General features: G+C 42.7%; 1 protein-coding gene across 4 annotated transcripts in view; it reads left to right on the top strand.

Moving 5' to 3' along the window:
- prkcaa (protein kinase C, alpha, a) overlaps positions 1 to 20,722 on the top strand; it is a 133,726-nt gene that overhangs the window by 50,423 nt on the left and 62,581 nt on the right. For all 4 annotated transcript variants that reach the window (XM_034592553.1, XM_034592562.1, XM_034592576.1 and 1 more), the window contains one exon: positions 1,826 to 1,908. In XM_034592553.1, the coding sequence (XP_034448444.1) occupies positions 1,826 to 1,908 (83 nt within the window). The remainder of the gene's footprint in view (positions 1 to 1,825; positions 1,909 to 20,722) is intronic.

The following is a 20,722-nucleotide window of genomic DNA, read 5'->3' as shown; positions in this document are numbered from 1 at the left end:
GTTTTAGTGTAGCCTTTTTGTAGCTATGGGCCAGTTGATATTGATTTTTATGCCGAGTGCTTCATCAAAAATGATATGAGAGTGACTATGCAGAATGCACGCACTGCACAGCAAGTGGACAAGGAGGAACAGACCCTTTTTTATTGAGACCAGAAACGAAATATATACAATTGTATGGGGGGGAAAAAATATAGCAAAAGTGTACCTAAGAGATAGAGGAGCAGGGGTACATTTTGCTGTCTAAATGAAAAATGAATTGAGGGATTTAAATACTGATTTAGGTTCTTGGATAAATTGTTAACATCTAGGAAGCAAATTAGGGAATTTCTGTATGTGTCGTTTCAAACTGTGCTAATGGGATCAGTTTATAATGCACACTAGAAATATCCATTAACTGCAAATGTAAGCAACAACTAAATACTTAATATTTAGCAGATTTCTTGGAGATAATGTACACACTGTAATTGCAAGGAGACAGAAATACTTGAGTGTTGTGACTTAGTCACACTAATGTGTCCAATAAGCCTGTATTATGAGCCACATTTTGGTGAATTTAAATAAAGTGTTATGAGAAAAATATGCAATTGGCAAATATTACACGCTAATGGGGTGTTACATTGTTAAATAGCTGTCTTTATTCATTTGGGAGTTGCAGCTCTGTTACAGGACAGATGAATGTGGATTTAACTCAAAAACAAGTGTTCATATGTCAAATATAATAACTGAATGAGGACACTTTAATGGCTATTTAAATAAGTGTTTGAGAGGACATACGAGAGGTGACGTGTAGGCAGAGTGGGAACCGTACATTACTTGCAGCGATGTTTTGCTTCGCTCCGCGATACAGCAGTTAAAACGGTAAAAACTGGAAAATAAATCAAGTCTCTGAAGATGCGCCGCATCACTAATGCAACACAAGCCACTAATGGAGTCTGCAGGATTACTCAGTGCTAAGTGAGGACTATCGAAAACCACCAATTCAGACGCTTTCATCTCATGCTGCAAGTGTTCGGCCTTGAGTCCTCGAAAGAAAGGGAGGGGCTCTGGTGTCTATCAAAAGGAGAGAGGAGCAGAAATATAAACACTTCAGTGTCTCATTGTGCAAGGACAGAGAAGGGACAATATACAATTTATTTTTTTCTTTTCATGCCGGCCAGCTCGCACAATCGTCCCCCCCTCCTCCACCACCCTGACTCCTTTTTGGTGTCAGCCGGTTCTCGAGCGCCAGTAACAGGCGCCTTCCACCACCATGAGTCTGCTGCTAGCTTGGCCGCAGACTGGAGTGCACTTAGTGACCTGGCATTTAAACCATAGATCTATTCACGTGTGTGTATAGGTCTGGATGTGTTCTATGATGATGATGCATGTTCAGTGATTGTGAGGATGTGTTTGTCCTCACTGAACGTGCTTCGTGTGCATACAAAGGTGTGTGTGTATGTGTGTGTGTGTGTGTGTGGGTGTGTGTGTGTGTGGGTGTGTGGGTGTTTGTGTGTGGTCTCTGCCTCAGCTCCTGTCATGTCAGTAAGGAGGTGGCACTGTACTCTGCAATAAGAGCAGTCAGCCTGCAGGCAGGACTGGCCATCTGGACACATGATAAGGAGCCTGGCCCAGACATCAGTCACTTCTTCTCCCCAGTCCCTCATGTTATCAGATTCTGTTTCTCTTTGCTGTCTATCAGTCAACAATGATGCACTGTATTTTAACGACGTCACTCTTTCTCTCTCTTTTCCCTGTCCGTCTGTGCTTTCCGTTATTTCCAAATCTCTTTCTCTCTCTTCCCACTCTTCTCTCCATTCTCTCTCTCTCTCTCTTTTGTCTCCTGCAGTTTGCTGCTTCGTGGTCCACAAGAGGTGCCATGAATTGGTCACGTTCTGCTGCCCGGGGGCAGATAAAGGGCCCGACACAGACGTAAGTAACCAAAGCCCAGCTGTTGCCTCTGACGTGTTTGTCGTTTGAGGAGGTGCCTTTCACTGAAGCGCAGATACACACTGTCACCAATACGCAGGCCTGGCTCCTTTCTGAAAACACTGGCTCCCTTCGACAGCTGTAGAGCTGCCATGTATTCTTGTTGTTTTAATGAAGTAGCAGTCTGCTGCAGAGGGGGGAGAGGAAAAGTGAAACTTACTACTTCCCCTGACGAGCATCCCTCTCCAAGCACTTAGAGCTTTCAGTTTGAATAATGTCTGCCTGGTTTGAAATGATAAAATGAAAACTGTCTTTGGAGGAGAAACGATTCATATTGATCACGGCAAATAGGTTTCATTAATAATACTATCTTAGTCTCTTTGTTTCAATAGATCTAAAGAAAGTTTTAATCTCTTTATTCTGTTAGCATGTATGAAATAATTTTAGAAATCTCTGTCTGTCTGAGGGACAGATTTTGGGGCAGGAAGTCTTCTGTTTTCCCTTTCTAGTTTGACCAATCACGTTCGAGCAGGCTTTGGTTGCCTGCAGGTAATTTGGTGCGATTTGGACACGTGATCACCATCACCACAGGCCAAACTCAGTCTGTGACTGGGAACACTCTGACAGCGGAGCGTCATCCCTAGAAGGGTCACCGAGTTCATGGTGTAACTATAAATGATAATTCAAATGCATCCAACAGGACAGAGTTCAGACAAAAGCGGATTGGCGGATTAATAGTCATGACCTGATATGGCACGAGGAGGCAGATGGTAAATGTAGGAGTGGCGGCCAAAACCAACACACCTACATCTATCTTGGCTCGGGCATGCCTAGTCACTGAAGTTACATCTGTCGGGAACCGTTTCTAGTAACTGTGTCTTTAAAATGAAAACAAGATTCGAGATAGAGTTTTAACAGGAGTCTGAATTTACTGAGCAGCATCATTTATTCATGGCTTGAAACCAAAATTGGACTTTATCAAAAATGTAGTTTGCTGTGATATACATTAAATGTATTTAAAATGATCTTTTTTAAACCTTGACAATGAAGCTCACTTTAGATGCTTAATAAATATCAGCGTCAGTGCGACATGCTCACTTGGACCTCAGATTTGCCTCCTCAATGGCCACTTGTACCAACTATGTGCCATCAACTGTTTGGTAAGTGTGAAACCCCATTTACGTGCCTGCTCGCCTGCTGGGCATGCACAGCCCCTCAGCGTTACAGCAGAGCAGCCTGGCCTCTGTAACTGGAGATATGTCAGTGTGTCATTCAAGATCATCGGCCCGGACTCTTTAAATAGAGCACGACACGGATGACACGAAAGCCGTAACGGCAGAAAATAGTCTGAGCTGGACGATTCTTGATTTGAGCTGCAGCCGCTGGGGCTCAGGGCAGTGAAGGTGCACCAGGTTCGTCCTTAACAAGGCAGTTAACCTTTAGTGACCTTTGACATCTGTGCGTTGAAGTGATCCCAGTTTCCCAGTTTCCTGAAAAACACTTGATAATCAATCTACCACAATCTTCTCATTCATTCCAGCGTGTTGCATTAAAAGGTTAATGGAAAGTAAAGTTGCAGAGGTTGCACGGTGGGGCAGTGGTGAGCACTTGCTCCTTACAGCAAGAAGATTCTGGGTTTGAACCTGCTGACCGACCAGGGCCTTTCTGTGTGGAGTTTCCAAGTGCTCCCCGTGCCTGCAGATCTTTGTCCTCTTTAAAAAATGCATGAGTGTTTTTTTACTTTCCATATCCAAACATTTACTGCTCCCTTTTAAAATCAATTTTTGTTCACATAGCAGAAATGTTGCCAGGGACAACAGCACATATTACATGGCTCTCTGTGTCCAGCGCGTGCAGTTCAGGAAGGCAATAACTCCCATGGCCAGCAAATATCCTGAAGATCTGCAGTAGCTAGGTTACCTGCATGTGACTCATGCCTATGTTTTATAACTTCCCCACTGGAAGAAACAAAACCAGATCTTCTCAGGAGCAGTCTTGACATGCCGGAACATCTTTGGGTTGATGGGAAAAGTTAACCATGAATTCAGCCTCCCCACAGCTTCAGCCTCAGGGTGTTTTAAGGATAGGCTGCAGATACACACACAGTTTGTGTGCGTTATATTTGTGGAAAGAACCATCAATTGATTTATTTAAAATTTTCAGAGGGATTGAAATAGATGTTCAGGTCACTCAAAATACTTGAAATTTTTTTTGTTGAGTTTTGGTAACAAGTCTAAGTCAAAACATAATATATGATCGGAAGCAGGTACAGTCGGTGTGCGAAATTGAGGATGCAATTGAAAACTGGAACTGCACGTAGTGTTAGCTGGTTTCTGCCCTTTATCTGTTTGCACATCAGCTCAATCGAACAGGACACAGACTTTGTACTCTGAGTTTAGGGGCTAAAGTCTGTTTGATAGCAGGTTCAACTGATCAGACATTTGTGTTCACACATCAGCTCCCCCGAGTAATGTCTAAACAGTTGAAGGCTAGAACTTCAGCAGTTTTTGTCGGTCACACAGCTACAGCCTCAGTCCGAGTATCTTACTGCTTTTCTACTTCTTAAACAGAGAAGACACAGAGAGAGGTTGTTTATCACTTGCAAGGCAGCACTGTTGTTGTGGATAATCACTGGAGGAGAAGGTACTCAAGCATTTTACTTCAATGAAAGTACAAATAGATTGATACAAATCTACACAAGTTAAAGTGAAAGTAAGCAAGTGCATGCTTTTAAATATCCTCTAAGTATTGAAAGTAAAAGTTGCAGAGTGTAGACTTCAAATGCAACGGTTCACTACATCATTATTGCTGAGTCTCGGCCTCTTGCAAATCCACTTCATGTGTTTTCCTCACCAGTGATGATGCTGGTGCAGGAGGCGGGGTCTAATGTTACCTGCCCACTTGGATCAGTGGCTCAATTCTCCTCTCGTTATTGAATACTGTGGAAAATATATAAAACAATGAGACCATATAAGAATGCTGTGTAAAAAGTATAAAGTACAGATATTTGCTGACATACAGTATGTAGTGGAGTAAAAGTGAACAGTACCCCACAAATAGTACATATAAAATAAATTTAAGTACAGTAACAAAGTAAATATACTGAATAGATAATTAAACGTATTTCCACCAAAAGCCACTCACTCACTCACTCACTGTAATAAGAAGTATTAAGATTGAAATATTTTTGTGTCTCTCCACTTTTAGAACAATTATTAAATAATCACTGTAAATTGAATTTCATGTGAAGTTGTGTCACTTCAGTAAATCATACTTAAGGTAATCATTTGTAGCAATCAGCAATAGCATCGCTTGTAAGCACTTTCCACTCTAGTATCAATTATTCTGATTAAAGCACTTAATTTAACAAATTGTTTTTGTGTGGTTGCCAGGTGTAATGTTACCGGCAGCTCAAGTAAGTTCAGTGCTTTACAGGACGAGCCCATCAATAATGCACGAGCTTCCCGCCTCACTACAGGGGCTCTGCAGATGAAACTGGGAGGTTTGTGCGAGCGTGTGGCTGCTGCATTGTTGATGTCCACTTAACAAGTGTATGACCCGGGGCAATCTGCATGTCTCTTTGCACTGATTTCTGCTCAATACGTGCATGCATGCATACAAACACACACTTAGACAGGCACCCCTCTCCCCTCGAGGGCTGTTCTGTGCACTGATAGCTGTGACAGAGCAACAGAGTTAAGCATCAGCACGTTGTCCTTTCTGTCTCCTCTGCTTGGAAACATACGAAGCTGACCTGAAGGCAGCGCTCGAACTGAAAAGATTCTCCAACGCCATTTGAAAAGCTGCACTCTAAACTGTATGCATCTCCACAATATCCACCAGCCTCTAAATCGCTCATTTATAGAGACGCAGTCACAAGGTGCATAAAATGAGACTTCAGTCAACCTGGGGGAAATCTAATTTGTAATATTAATGAGTAATGCTCTAGGCAGGAGGGATCAAATATTTAAAAGGGCAAATCACACAAGAAAGGATGGTTTACATAGACCCCAGCAGGTCTGGGGGAAAATAGGTGTTCTGATGATGAGGCTTAGGGACACACACCATCTCATTACACGGATCCTGCTTGGGAATTGAAAACGAGATTAAACTGGAGAGAATCTAAATTACATCATCTGTGCCGCAGGCATCTTGGGTCTGTCACAGGCAATGGAGCCTTTCATGTGGGTTATTTCTTAGAGCGTTTCCTTTGAACGAGGGTGTTGGCCACCTCTTTTAAACATTCCTGATGTGGACAAAAAGTTGCCTGTCATGGTGAATACCATGTTCAGCATTCAGCCAGCGCCTGGTGCAGAGAAGAGCATCCAGGGGACATTCGCTTAAACACCTTTTTCTTAGTGGCATAGTTCCTAGGAAGAGGATTATCCTTGTAGTGATGAGACGTACCAGGTCATCTGCTAACTTGAGTTTGCACATGAATCACCACATGACTGTTGCACTTATAAACAAAGTTAAGTGGAGCTTATTGCAGATGTTTGGGATCTTGTTGCAAATGGAAGGAATGGTCAAACGTAAAAGAAATCGGTCAGAAAGCTGTTTTCTTTTTGAAACCTGTCAGACTTCCTAACACAGTGCGGCGGACGAGACGTCTCACACCAATGCATTGACAGAAAACACAAATGCAAAAGCCACAACATAACTACAAAAGCCACACAGCGGAAGTGAGTGACTGCAGATGTTGACAATTAAACGATCACAAGCTACAGTTACACAAGCTGCTTTCAGACATGCACTGAACTCCGTAGTCCCTCTGTATTTTCTCTGAAGGTGCATGTGTGGACACAAATGTCCAAGTGAGACTTTCTTAACCTGGCCTCCTTGTGTAAAGTGTGTAGAAATCCATGAGAAGTCGATGTGTGAACACAGCAGGGGATTCCCCACTGGATTCACAGCGAGGGAGTGGGAGGGGTTGATGACACTTCTAACGCTAGACAGACACTAAAGTGATAAAAAACTAAAACAAAACAAATATCTCCTGGTGAAAAGACGGCGCCACACACAAAGAAGACACAGACGAAGATGTCAAGAGAGTTTGTGGCGATAAGAGCAAACAACAGTGTCTGTGTGTTGTCAAGATCTACACAGCGGAGTTAATACTTCACTTCCTGCCTCGGCCTGCTGCACCCGGCTGCTCCACCTCTCGCCTGAATCATGCGGAGGATTTGTTGCTGTTGTGAACGTGTCTGTGCAGAGAACCTCCCACTGCGTTGTGCATGTGTGTAGGATAAACTGCAGGTAAACTCCGTAGCCAATTCTTCGGATTTTTACCCGCAGGTCATGTCTGAAAACATCTTTACTGTGGTTAAGTGAGCTGTCATTTGTAAATAAACCCAGACAAATCTCTGGCCACTTAAAATGTGAGGCTTATCTATTTGAAGTGTTACGGTACAGATGCGTGGAGCACCAAAAAAGGAAGAGCACAAACATTTTTACTTTTACTTTTGTATTTTCGGGTTAATGTGCTTGTGTGAGAGGTACCGTCCACTGTAGAACAGCAGTATGTGCAGACCTGATCACAGCAAGGTGAAACCTGTTAATGAACTATTCCTGAAATGTACCCAAAGCTATAGCAGTTGTCTCTTCATGACCCTTTTACTGTGCAGTAGCTTTCAGTGTTTGTTGGTCTTAACACAACCGCAGCCACTCATGACTGAGTGATGTGATTGCACCATAAGTTACCCTCCCACCCCTCACTGAGTAGAACGGCACAAAGGAAGTTTCCGCTGCGCGTGTGTGCAACTTAAAAAACTCAAGATATTCATGTACAATCCCAGTGGGATAACTGCCAGGATTAGGGCTGGTAGTGAGAGCTGCAGCCTTCACAACACGGACATGAGAGGAAACACAAGCTATACTTTCCACTGTGGAAGGCATAGAAGCTCATTGTTATACTGTAAAACATTTGGGTTGGTTTTCAGACTCGATTTAGTTTTTGGGATAATCTGATAAATTTGACATTAAAAGAAATGCACACATTTCGTTGTCCACAATAACGATTGTTATGTACAAGAAACATTTTATTTTCATAGCTGTGCTATTAACGCAAACATAAAGTTATATGTATTTGCAGATTAAGACTGATCCAAATAAAAGCAGCTGCAGTTATAATCACCCCTTGGAAGGACAACTGTTAATGCTGTGCGGCTGCATGGAGCAGCGTTCACAAACACCCGACTGCTGTGGTGTTGTGATTGGCTGGCGTTCAGAAAGCGCGGCTGCTGTTTGTCAAAGCATGTATAAAAGCCAGATGAGGATATTAAAACATCAAACAGCAGTGAAAATTAGATGAATAATGAACTCTCTGGCTTCACAGGGAAAAGAGAATGGACCAATGTAGTGTGTCAAATAAAGTTTGCCTCTTCCACCGAGCTGTATTCATTGTCAAAAATATGTGTATGATGTATCAGACATGTCTGTCAAGTACAAATGCCAAACTCTGTGAAAAATGTTGCAGTTAGAGAGCATGGTCGATCTCCTTCAAGTTCAATAATGTGAGCCACTTCCATCCCTACAATCTACTGGAGATCAAACAAGAAGAGCAGAGTTACGTAGAGAGGAGACATAGGAGGAGAAATAAATAATAAAAAAAGGAGATATCATTTCCAGATAATAAAGGGATGATGGACATCAAATGTGCATGATTTGATTTTAAGATGTGTTTTACTCTAATGCACTGCTGCATCCACCTCCCGTCTGGACAATCTGGATCGGTTGGAGGGTGTTTTAGTTTTGGCTCAGGGTTTTTTCTTCCTTTGTCGACAGAAATACTTCAGTCTCTGGTAACTGTCTGGGTTTGTAGTCAAGATTGGACTTTTTCTCCAATGCTGAGACAAAATTAATTTAGTGATGAATGGAAATAAGTGTTTGTGATTAGATTCCCTCACACTGTTGTTGACCATGCATTAGAATTGTTTATGTCTTGCAGTGGATTGTAAAGCTGATGAGACAGAAGCGCCTGAACTCTCTCGTGTCAGACCCTGAGTTCAGTCTCCTGAGGCGGCACATGTTTGTATAGTCAAACGTGTGTGTGTCTTTGTAGCGCCGTCACTCTCAGATAGGGGTGGAGGACGCTATTGGCACTGAAAACTTAATAAAAAAGCAACACTGAAGAAGCAGGAGTAGATATTGTTTTGTGTGCATTTTATTAAAAAAAGACAAAAAGATCCCTGGGAAATGCAACAAAACTAAATCATACTAGAGAAAGAAAAAGAACACAAATCTGCAGCCTCACCACAAGCTGCCAACTCCTCTCTCCCCCCCCCTACACTACACTACTGACTAGCATTTTTGCTTTATAGCCTCACCTGCCTGGAACCTACCACCTGCGCTGGTAAGTAGAAGGTGAGCTAAACAGAAAGACAAATAAAAACCACACTCAAGGCAAGACCAAGTTTGGACCCTGGGTTACTGCTGACCTCACAATTCAACCTATCTGCAAAAATACAGAAGATAAAGTCAGTAGGTTGACTAAACCGTGATCCAATGCAGCGCACTTCACCCGTCCTCTGTCACCTTGAGTCTGCCCAGCCCCTCCTCTCTCAGAGACCTGGTCGTGCAATCCTGTTGTCACTCTCCCTGATCGACCTGCTGATCTGCCCCCACATACCTGAAAAAACAACAGAGCAACATCCCAAACAAACCTGATAAACTGTTGACACATACTTGCTGTAAAACAATACAACACATAACTCAAAAACGTCTAGTGAAACAGGGGGAGGAAGCACCCTTTTCACAGTCTTACAGAAGTGCTCTCAAAATCTACGTCACGTCCGAACTTGCGTAGATATTATAGCACAACTCCTCACACAACTATGTTGCCATTTGAACAAAATTGCTATTTCTAATTCAAACGTTTGTCACTTGGAGCAGAGCGGAGCACATACAGATGAGAATGGATGTAGTTTTGAGTTCCCATGCTCTGCCAAAGGAGAAAAATAAGAAAAATAAGAACATGAGAGTTTATTATTCTGTCTGGGAAGTGTTTATATAGTTGGACTATGGAGCCTGACAGTTATTGCTCTTTCGACACAGCATGATACCATTGTGTTTGCCTTTTCTTTCAGGGAATTAACATTGTAAATACTGGCTGACGACATGTAGGAATCTAAGTGAAGGTGGTTCTGGTTGCTGTTGTTATAGGTTGAACTTGTGACTGTGTGTGTGTGTGTGTGTGTGTGTGTGTTTCCTTAGAGACAGAGATCAAGTTCGGATTTCCTTAACTTCACAACAGTATCTTTATCTTCATCGGATTGTGAGGACACTGCTTCTAAGACACGATTCAAGTCAGCAGTTGAATCCAGTTCTAGGTTTAGTTTACGACACTCATTCAAATACTGTGGTTACAATAATAAGGTAACATTATGAACATTGTCAGGGCTTGTAAACACTGGTACACACTTCAATAATATGAGCGATCTGGTGTCAAGCCTCTCTGATTCCCACCAGTGTAAACACTAAATGGTTACTGAGCAGTAGCAGAGATAAGAGCGAGGCCAGACTGCTGCCCCCTTTGTCACTGTTGATCATGAACTCTGATAATGAAAACAGCAATATCAACAAAACCTCTTGCTGTATTTACACAGATTAATTAAAAAACATTAATGTCAGATAGACCCAACACGATGAGAACTGGAAGGGCACTCACCTTATGAAACCACATTTAAATTCACTAGATCTGGATTTTTATTTGGATTTGCACCGAATTGCACACACATACATATTAGTCCCCTAAATGTCTCAGATTTTGATATTATTGTCTAAGAAATCAATCAAAATGTGGAAAAATGTGAATTAAAATTCCTGGATCCGCCCCCTGATCGGAGTCACAGGGAAATGTTATGGGTTCTTTCCTGTGCTATACCGCATCCTTCCACCAGGTTTCAGGGAAACCTTTTCAGTTGTTGTTGCGTTATCTGGCTTAAAAACAAACAAACCAACCAACAAAAAAATGGACCGGGGTGAAAACATAACCTCCTTGGTGGAGGTAACAACCTCCATGTCTCTTCCATAGATACAAGTTTAAGCAATCATTTTTTAATACTTGAATTAGGCAGTGAGATATACAGCCAGGTGCACAAGAGTTCCACAGCATTGGTTATTATTATATTTTGGTATCACAACATAATTCATGGTGCAGTTGAGGATGCAGTCTCTTTCCTTTTATCCCAACGTCGTCTCAAAATGTGAACTGACACATGTAATTAAGTGTTTAATGTTCAAAAGAAACTGTCGTCTGTCATAAAGGTTATTGCTGTCATTCAAATAATGAACTCAGTGTAATGTCCATGTTTTTAATCAAGCATCCTAATTGAATATTTTCGCACTTTAGGATCCACAACATTAGGATTTAGTCATGAGGCTGGCACTGGACCAGGAATTGTGGACATTGGGTGTCATCCGTCTTAGTATGGGATAAAAAGTAGAATTTATTTTATACTTTTTTGTCTCAGGTTTTGGATATTTATTTTTGTTCATTATTTTTAAATTGGCCCAAAGCTGGTTTTTATTTTTAGATTCTCTTCTATAACTCATAAGAAATATGTGAAATAAACCCAATCACAAATTCAGAAAAGAACACATGTTTTCTCTACAATTCTCTTCAGAAATGTGATCTTGTGTCTGGGGACTATGAGTGTTGATGTTGGACAGTCCCCTGGGCTTCCTGCTGATGGTATTCCTATGGTCTGGGATCCTAATGAACATTAACCGATCTCTAGTCTTTCCTGCTAATGGTCCGTGACATGGCCGTCTAAAAGGAGGTTTGATCAAGGCTTTGCTCGAAGGAGACGCAACAGAAGTGTGTGTGTGTGTGTGTGTGTGTGTGTGTGTGTGTGTGTGTGTGTGTGTGTGTGTTTGTGTGTTTGTTTTTGAGTGGGAATTGCTTAATCTATTTTCTGGAAAAGCTTTTCTGAGAAAATCCGCCCAACACACTCTAACCAAACATTTAAAAAAAATTTAATTATTTACATTAAGGGGATTCTGCTTTTTGTCCCCACAAGGAGGTAAAATCCCCACAATGTGACCATAAACAGCTTCTTGTATAAGATGAGTTATACCTAGACCACACACACATGCACGCACAGAGAAAACAGAATTAACATGTGCATGCAAAATTATGCAATATACGTGCACACACTTGCATACACACACAAACAAACACATTCTATCAGTCCCTGAGCGATTTGTTTACAGACAGTATCTGGTGGCCAGTCTAGCTACCAAGCATGCGAAATATTATGACCAGTGCATGGGAGAGTTGGAAATGCTGTTGACCCTGAATCAACATGGTGTCACAGTTTCTGCCAGACGCATGTTTGTCCTGACTCCTGCCAGCTCTTTAAAAGACCTACATCACTCTCTCATATCAGGATTGAGTATTTAAGCCCCAGTGGTTCTGCAAAGTTGACCTTATTAACTACTTATTGTGTTTTCATTTTGTTTTACTACCAGTTCACAAAATATACCTGAAATTTGTACATTAACTTTAAGGCAGCCACTGAAAAAACTGTAAAAAAGAAACCTGTTGAGGTTGGTAATCCTTTAGGTTATTATCTCACCTTTGTTTAACTGCCAATCTAATAATATAGTTGGTCATGTTGTATGTATGATCTGGTCAAACAGGCGGACATGCTGTAACTGTCCCGCATGTCACTGCACACAAAAACACTTGAAATAGAAGCCTGAGAAGGTCTGAAGTCTAAACTTGACTTGGCATGTCAGAGAGTGAGGCCTGAAGCTGAACCAGCAGCAGGTCTGAAGCCCAGCACCAGAAATAGATATGATACCAGTTACAGACGTTATATCCGTCTGCTTCTCCCCATCTTCTTCTGTACAGTATCTCCAGAGACTTAGAAGCAGTCTTGTGTACTTTGTATTAGTGGTGCACCGATGTATCGGCCGTATATCGGTAGTGGCCGATATTCGCCTCGTTTACTGCCATCGGCGTATCGGTAATAAACTTGACTTTCACCCATAACATTGGCCGATGTTCATTGGTATGTTTTCTGCAGCCTGCCAATGGTACACTGACGCCGGGTTTACACCGGGCGCTGAAGCGCCGCGCCGTGCAGCGCCAAGGAAAGCCAGGCGCCTCCCATCCACCCCCCTGTTAAACCTTTGTGCGGTTCACATGGGCTGCGATGCGCCGCGCCGTGCCAGCGCCCTTCACCGATGGTTTCGGCGTGCGAGCGAGCGTATCGCGCCAGGAAACAGACTGAAAAATGATTTTAAACGATATAAATGACATATTTTATATGATATAAATGATCAAATATGCATCCCATACTTTGTATTCCCCTTCTGTTGTCCTGGAGTTTTAATTTTCCCAATTTTCCCAATCACATAATTAAATGTCCCCCTCTGCCCATCCACTACAGCCACACAAGCAGTCATATAGATAAAAAGAGAGAGGGGGGGGGCTAAAGGCTTGCTTGGAGAATACGTCATTTACAAGTAATAAACAAATATCGGTATCGGCTATCGGCTAGATTGTTGTTTTAAATATCGGTATCGGCCAAGAATTTCCATATCGGTGCATCCCTACTTTGTATTATTATTTATTTAAGATAAATAACCAGTCAAGGGCCATAACAATTGCATATAGATGCAGAGTGTAGGTGAACACATCAACAAAATTACAATATAGTAAATAACTAAAAACCAGCCCCCCTTAAGAATATTTATTTAGATTCACAAAATCTGGATCATTATGCAGTTGCACAGAATTCCACCTGTTCATGGATACTAGCCCTCTACAGGTGTGGAAAACACCCTCTCTCGTAATGTTAATAGAAAACTTAAAACAGTTCCTGGATCCGCCCTCTTATCCCGATCTGCACCAAAATAGAATGAGTTATTCCCTGACTCATACCACATCTTTCCAACAAGTTCTATGTTAATCTTTCCAGTGGCTTTTGTGTGATGTTGCCAACAAACCAACAAACAAACGCTGATGAAAACACAACCTCCTCTGCTAAGGGGAACCATGACGATCTGATGATAATTGCCTGGTGTGTGTTCCAGCTGATCATTTGATATGGTGTAACAGCAAAGAGTCTGTTATTATCTGGATTGGCTTCGGGCCTTTCCTCTATTCACTCCACATTTACAGAATGATTTTGAAAGAGCAATAACTGTGATTATGCTCATTCACTAATTCACTGCTTGATGCCATTACATCTTTAAAAGGCAGCCACTGAGAAATGTAAACATAGCCAGCAGTCATTTCTGACCATAAGCTGCTGTTGTCTACACAGTGAGTATTTATGAGACAAACATATTTTCCCTCTGTCACACCTGAGCCTGACTTTGGTTTACAGAAACAAGTTTTCCCACTTTACGCTCTACACGCTTGTATTTGCCAGATTCGGTTGGAGTTGGAGGTGCACTTGATTTGGGTGGACATTACATAATAAATCTGAGAATCCTCTCCCCTCTCCCTCCGTGCACTCATTTCTTTTCACACCAGGCACGACGATATGTTTGTTGAATTCCTGGGCTCCTCTTATTTTGCAGCGCTAGAGAAGCCAAATCAATCTGTTCCTCTCGTCAATAATTCAATCCCCCAAACACACAAATACACACACGGCTGCAGACAGATCGCACAAACAAAAAACAACTTTTATTGAGTTTCTGAAATACGAACCACAGAGCTACGACCACAAAGAGCAGAGATGCACAGCGAAACCACTGCCCCTGTCAGCTGACTCATTACAGTGAAAAAAGACTCTGCCAAGACTGTGGCTATTAGATAACTTTTTGGAACACATTTATCAAGCACCTGACAGATGGCCTGCGCCTGATAAGCCAATTTATTCTGGTTTATGGTGTTTGCAGTTTGGTGTATAACCGAACTAACCACCAGGTCTTATTTCTTTTTAAATCCGACCCCTTGTTTTTATACTGTTACCGTGCTGGAGAGAAGGTGCAGTGCAGTCATCGTTCAGCCGATGTGACAGACCATGACAGACCATCTTGTCCTCGCCTGACCCAGTGCATGTCACTCCCAGCTTGTGTGTCTGGCTATGCTAATTGCATTGGAACACATCTCTGCAGCGCTCTAAGTGCCGTATGAACGGGGAGCTTAGTTTTCTCCAGCTGTGTCAAACCAAGCAGGAGGGTTTTGTTTCTTTTTTAATTCTGCCTGGCGCTTTCCTTTTGAGCAGCACAATTCAAATATTAGAAACATACTGAGAGGATGTTTGCATGTTGTGCAAAAGCAAATGTGTGTCTGTGTTTGCTCGAAAGAAGTGGGTCTGATTCACAGCAGGGGGGTTCGGGATGGCCTGCGCGCCACAGCAGGAGTTTAGGATGCTGTTATTTAGAGGTAGGGGCCACACACTGGGTGCCTTCATCAACACCTTTCTTATATATATATTTTTTTTATTTTCCACATGTTTACTAATGGCACATTTCAAAGATTCCACCGATTTTTTTTACTGTGTACAGCATTTTTGGGTTTGAGCTGAGGAGAAACGTCCCAGACCTGATTCAGCTGCATGAAACTATTTGATATTCACAGATTTACATCCACGCTTTTTCTTCCGCTTATCCGGGCTCGGGTCGCCATGGTAGCCGGTCAAGTAGGACATCCCATATGTCCCTCTCCCTAGTCATGCTTCCCTCCTCTTTCTGTGGGATCTTGAGGTTTTCCCAGGCCAGATGTGGATATGTTGTCCCTCTAGCAAGTTCAGGGTCTACCCTTGGGGCCTCTTCTCGGTTGGGCGTACCTGGTAAACCACCAACAGAAGGCGCCCAGGAGGCATCCTTACTCCGAACCACCTAAACTGCTCCCTTTTGACGTGAAGAAGCAGCGGTTTTACTCTGAGCTCTCTCCTGATATCTTAACTCACAATATCTCAAAGGCTGAGCCCAACCATTCGATGGAGAAAATCATTTCAACGTAGTCGCGATCTTGATTTTTCGACAATGGTCCAGTACGACCCATTACTGCTGACGCCGAACCGCTTATCCACCCCTCAGATATCAGATTCATGGATATACCGAGCAACATAAATGCGGGTTGAATTGCCACTACAGGTCACAGAGAGATTTCTCTTTGATTGAGCAGATTATTTCACACAGTCATAAAACATGTTGATTTTGGATTGAAAAAAGCTTGAAGTGACAGCAACCAACCACAAAACCTCTACATGAAGGTGACACACGGGAAACTTTGCATGGTACAATGGCACTACAGCTGGAGTGCTGTTATAGATGGCGTTCATTTAAATGTCAGTATAAACTCGACAGCGGTTAAAACTGTTATTACTCGCTCTGCTACAGCAGACAGATGTGTTAGCGGATGGCACACGGCGAGGGAAACCCCTTGTGAGCTGTGGTGACAACCTGCGCTCCCTCTCAGCACTCAGCAGCTTAGTGAAAGGGCAAGAGGAATCAGAGTTGTGATTTATATGCTAAAAATAGTAACCTCGCCGAGCCTAACACCTCACGTCTGGATAAATGATAGCTCCATTTTGTTCTCTTCAAAGCCTCCACTCACCTTAGTAACCACCGGTTTTACTCCCGTAGCTGCAGGCTGAGGAGCTTCACTAGAGAGCCAGCAGCAAAGTCTGTGTGTGTGTGTGTGTGTGTGTGTGTGTGTGTGTGTGTGTGTGTGTGTGTGTGTGTGTGTGTGTGTGTGTGTGTGTGTGTGTGTGTGTGTGTGTGTGTGTGTCTGTGTGTGTGTGTGTGTGTGTGTGTGCGCGCGTTCGGAGGTGAGATAGCTCGAGCGAGAACTTTAATCAAGCTCAGTGTTAAATTCCAAAGTCCTTTAAACACGCCTGTGTGTGTCCGACAATGTGATTGACTATGATTCATGCCATGTGGTCCCCCAAATTTGTCCATCCATACATACATATACTGTACATACATACATACATACATACATACATACATACATACGATTTTTCTTTAAGGGTTGCAAGGGGACTGGAGCCAATCCTAGCTGACATGGTGTGAGAGGCAGGATACACACTGGACAGCGAATCACTGGGTAGACACACAGAGACAAACAACCATTCACATACTGTATATGGTAAATTTACAATCTCCAGCTAACAAAACCCCAAATTACGTGTCTTTAGACTGTGGAAGGAAGCCGGAGAAAACACAGCCCCACCAGGATTCTAATGCACCACCATGCCGCCGCGAATAATCCAAACCTGTTTACTTAAAAAGTGTTTAAGTAATTTTTTTATGGTGATATTGACAAACCTGTTTTATATTTGGTTTATCAGTGCTTCGTCAACATATTTTGCGATGTACAAAGCAACAGTCTTTATCTGAGAGTGAGATTGCACTGTTGTGGTTTCACGTCACACTGACCCACTTCCCAATGCCAGTCATCTCTGTCAGTGGGCATATTGTTTGCAGCTGAAGCTATTGATTTAGGAAACTGTCTAACAGGAAAACACTGCATCTATCAAACATACAGATTTGAAGTATAAGAAACACACCCTGCAAGGCCTTTATGCATTTTGTTTACATGAATAGAACATGTCTGTGTGTATATATACAGGTTAACCACAAGAGACCATGACTCTATAGTACAGTAGAGCGAGGAGTGTATACCCTTCAAATGTCATCTCCCAGTGAGGGATGATGGGTAGAAGAGGGAGTATTAGGTGAGAGAATGAGCACGGGAGGGAGGAGGGAGGGAGAACTCAGGGGAGAGTCTGAAGGTGGTCAATAATTGTCTGATGCTGGATGTTAAGTGAAGGTAATTTATTAAAGAAATTGTTCACCTGCAAGCATCACTGTGAAGACGTCTTCCTCAGTGCTGCAGGGAACAGATGGGTCAAAGAGATAAGTGAGTGAAGGCTATGCCAGAGATGAAGTGATACATCTCATTTTCTCTCTCTCTCGCTCTCCCTCGCTCTCTCTCTCTCTGGCAGCAAATGTCACACCAGGTGGAACTCTTTTGACTCAGTGGGATGCGGGTGGACTGAATGAGCCTAGCAGCCCCTTTGATGATTGCTGCACTCTGGTTATTCCATATTTATTTTATGCTATGAAAAATAAATAGAGCCATCAGGGTTGTTTCCATTATGAATGGCTGCTGTTTCGCTGGCCGAAGTTGATTTGCGAGAGCTCAGCCCACTGCAACTCAAGAAAACATCCATCCATCTCCTCGCTATTCCTTTAAGGGTTGCAGGGGGATGATGGATCAAATAGCAGTTGACATTGGGCGAGAGGCGGGCTACACCCTGGACATGTCATCAGTGACAGCAGGGCTTATGCATAGAAACAAACAACCATTCACACATATACGGTCGAGAGTCACGACTCAGCCAAACACAAATACACACTGTAGAGAGAATCTACACATTCATTTCCCTCTTTACGTCTGCCTCTCTCATTCAGCTGTGTTTACACGTATAAATGCTTCCTAAAAAACAAGCACCTTCCCACTTTAACCTGCAGCTGTTTTGCTCTCGTCGGTACAGAGGCAACAAGCACAGTACTAGTCTGGCACACAGGACTTTTCTTTCAAGTCAAATCAAGATAAAACTATGTGGCCATCTGTTCAGAGCTGCTGCAGCATTGTATCCAGATTATTTAAAAAACATTTTTAGCCTTTATTGCGATGTTGAAAGTCTGTTGTGAAACTTACAGTGCATGTTAATAAATGTCTGCATCTCAAGGCACAAGTTGGGTTAACAGCAAGGTTGTGGTTGTTTCTGTGTTGCAGTTCTAATGTGTGAATTCAAAACTCAACCCTGTGGCATAAAAGTTGTTGCATTTACATTTACTAGTGCATTGCCCATTCTAAACCATCCTGTTTGTTTGGCCTGTGGTGATGTTGGCTGCAGCTTTCTGTCTGAAACTGTCAAAGTGACCTGTAGTAATGGAGCCACAGCAAGTAAAGACCGGCTGCAGGACTCAGGCCCCAGAACCCTGAAGCTGCACCGCCGCTGCTGCACAAAGAGCTGTTCACCTGTTTATTTAAAAAGTTCAGTGAAGCTCGACTCAGTACTCGGAACCCAGAACTGGAGAATCAGTAGTCGTTGCCATAAACGTGGCCTTGGTCACGAACAAGGTTTTGCTGTGAGCACCAACATCTGAGTCTCAGCCGCCGCTGCAACAGACCCCCTATTTGCCTTAAGTTTATTCAAACTGAACTTATCATGTGTCCATATTGCACCAAGTTTAACACTGCACTTCATTGGGACCATAACAATACACAATAGCCAATTGTGAAGTGGATACAATGAAAAGTTCTTGAGATAAACGAGCCACAGACAGACAGAGATTTCTAAAATCATTTAGATAGAAATATATTCAGATCAGTAGAGATACATGTATGTATATTCACTAGTTCAACAAGGTGTGGTGTGTAAAGGTGGGAATTGACGGGGCGGGGGTTGCATCCTCACATCTCAGATTCCGACACGCTATCTACAATCACACACTGGGGCTGCAACATACTGACCTGTTTGGTTCTTAACAGCAGTTTAGTGGGTATCTCTGTATAAAATGGGCTTTGAACATGATCTGCCCCTGCCAGTCCCCTCGCCTCTGCCAGGTCAGAGTCACACTGCCAAGCTGTTCATTAACAGCGGCTGGTTGGCGTCCTCCTCGCTAATTAGGCTGGGTTGAAGAGTCTGGCTAATTAGTTAACACGGCTGGGCTGACCCCCCTGCGCTTCTGTTTTCATCACTATCTCCTGGTAGCCTCCAGTCATTTGATCAGCCCTCTGCCCCCTGTTTGTTTGTGATCATTGACTTCACATGTGCCTGGGATTACTATGGGATACAAATGGTAAAATACATTAAAGGATCTGAGTTAGAGGAAAATCTACTGGCAGATATCTAATAAATATAAAGAATCATCATATAAAAGATGAATAACGGCAAATATCATTCAGTCGTTGTGTGGGCAATTCGGCCTTTCTTTGTTGACTTTGAAAGTATAACAAAAAAGTGAATCTACTGTACGTGACAGTCAAACGTGAGCATATTCTCATTTTTACAGAGAAGGTGAATGATGTAGAGATGATAACATTTTAGAGTAAAAATTGTGAAACAAGGGGTCGAGCTGTTGCTTTCTCAGAAGTGGAGGATTCTGCTCCGCTGCCTGAAGAAAAATAGATTTTCTTTTTCTTCCTTTCCTCACTAATTGATACACAATGGGAATCAGTGTTTACCTGTCACCTGTCATGGAAATGCACGTTTTTCTTTTGTCATAAAAGCAGTTTTTTTTAGCCTCATGTCAGTTAGAAATACTTTTGCTTCTTGTTTTTTTTTTTCAGATTCATAGAGCTCAGTGAGATCCGCTCTGTCAATTGTCTTGCCTCTCAATCCAGCTGTCACCATCCTTTATTTGTACTGACAATAAACTTTACTCTAAGAACGATAGATTCTCCTCTATTTATGCAAAAGTACTCATCATGTCAGTGCATGTGACATCTGGACAATCCCATTGGCTCCTCATTACCAGTAGCTAAAGGGCAACCTCCGTGCTACATCATCCAGTCAACATGTAACACCCCCTAGCTTTGTTTTGCCGCTACAGCCTCCCTGTGTTGAGCCCAGTGATTGAGTTCATCGTTGCTTTCGGCATTACACTCTGCTTCCCCTGCTGCTCTGTCAGGGCAGCGCCACCCAGTCTGCCTTGAATGTCCCATTAAGACCTAATTAGGCTGTAATAGAGGATAGAAGCCACAGGGGTAAACCCTTCCATCCCACTGCGCGCTGAAAAAGGATGTGTTAATGGACAACCTTGTGTTCCCAGTGATGTGTAGTCAGCTACACTCATTTACAGGTTTCACTTTCTGCACACAACAACTCGCTCAGGT

The sequence above is a fragment of the Hippoglossus hippoglossus genome, chromosome 1 (genome assembly GCF_009819705.1).
Source record: "Hippoglossus hippoglossus isolate fHipHip1 chromosome 1, fHipHip1.pri, whole genome shotgun sequence".
NCBI classification, from domain to species: domain Eukaryota; kingdom Metazoa; phylum Chordata; class Actinopteri; order Pleuronectiformes; family Pleuronectidae; genus Hippoglossus; species Hippoglossus hippoglossus.
This window is presented reverse-complemented; position numbering and strand designations above follow the sequence as displayed.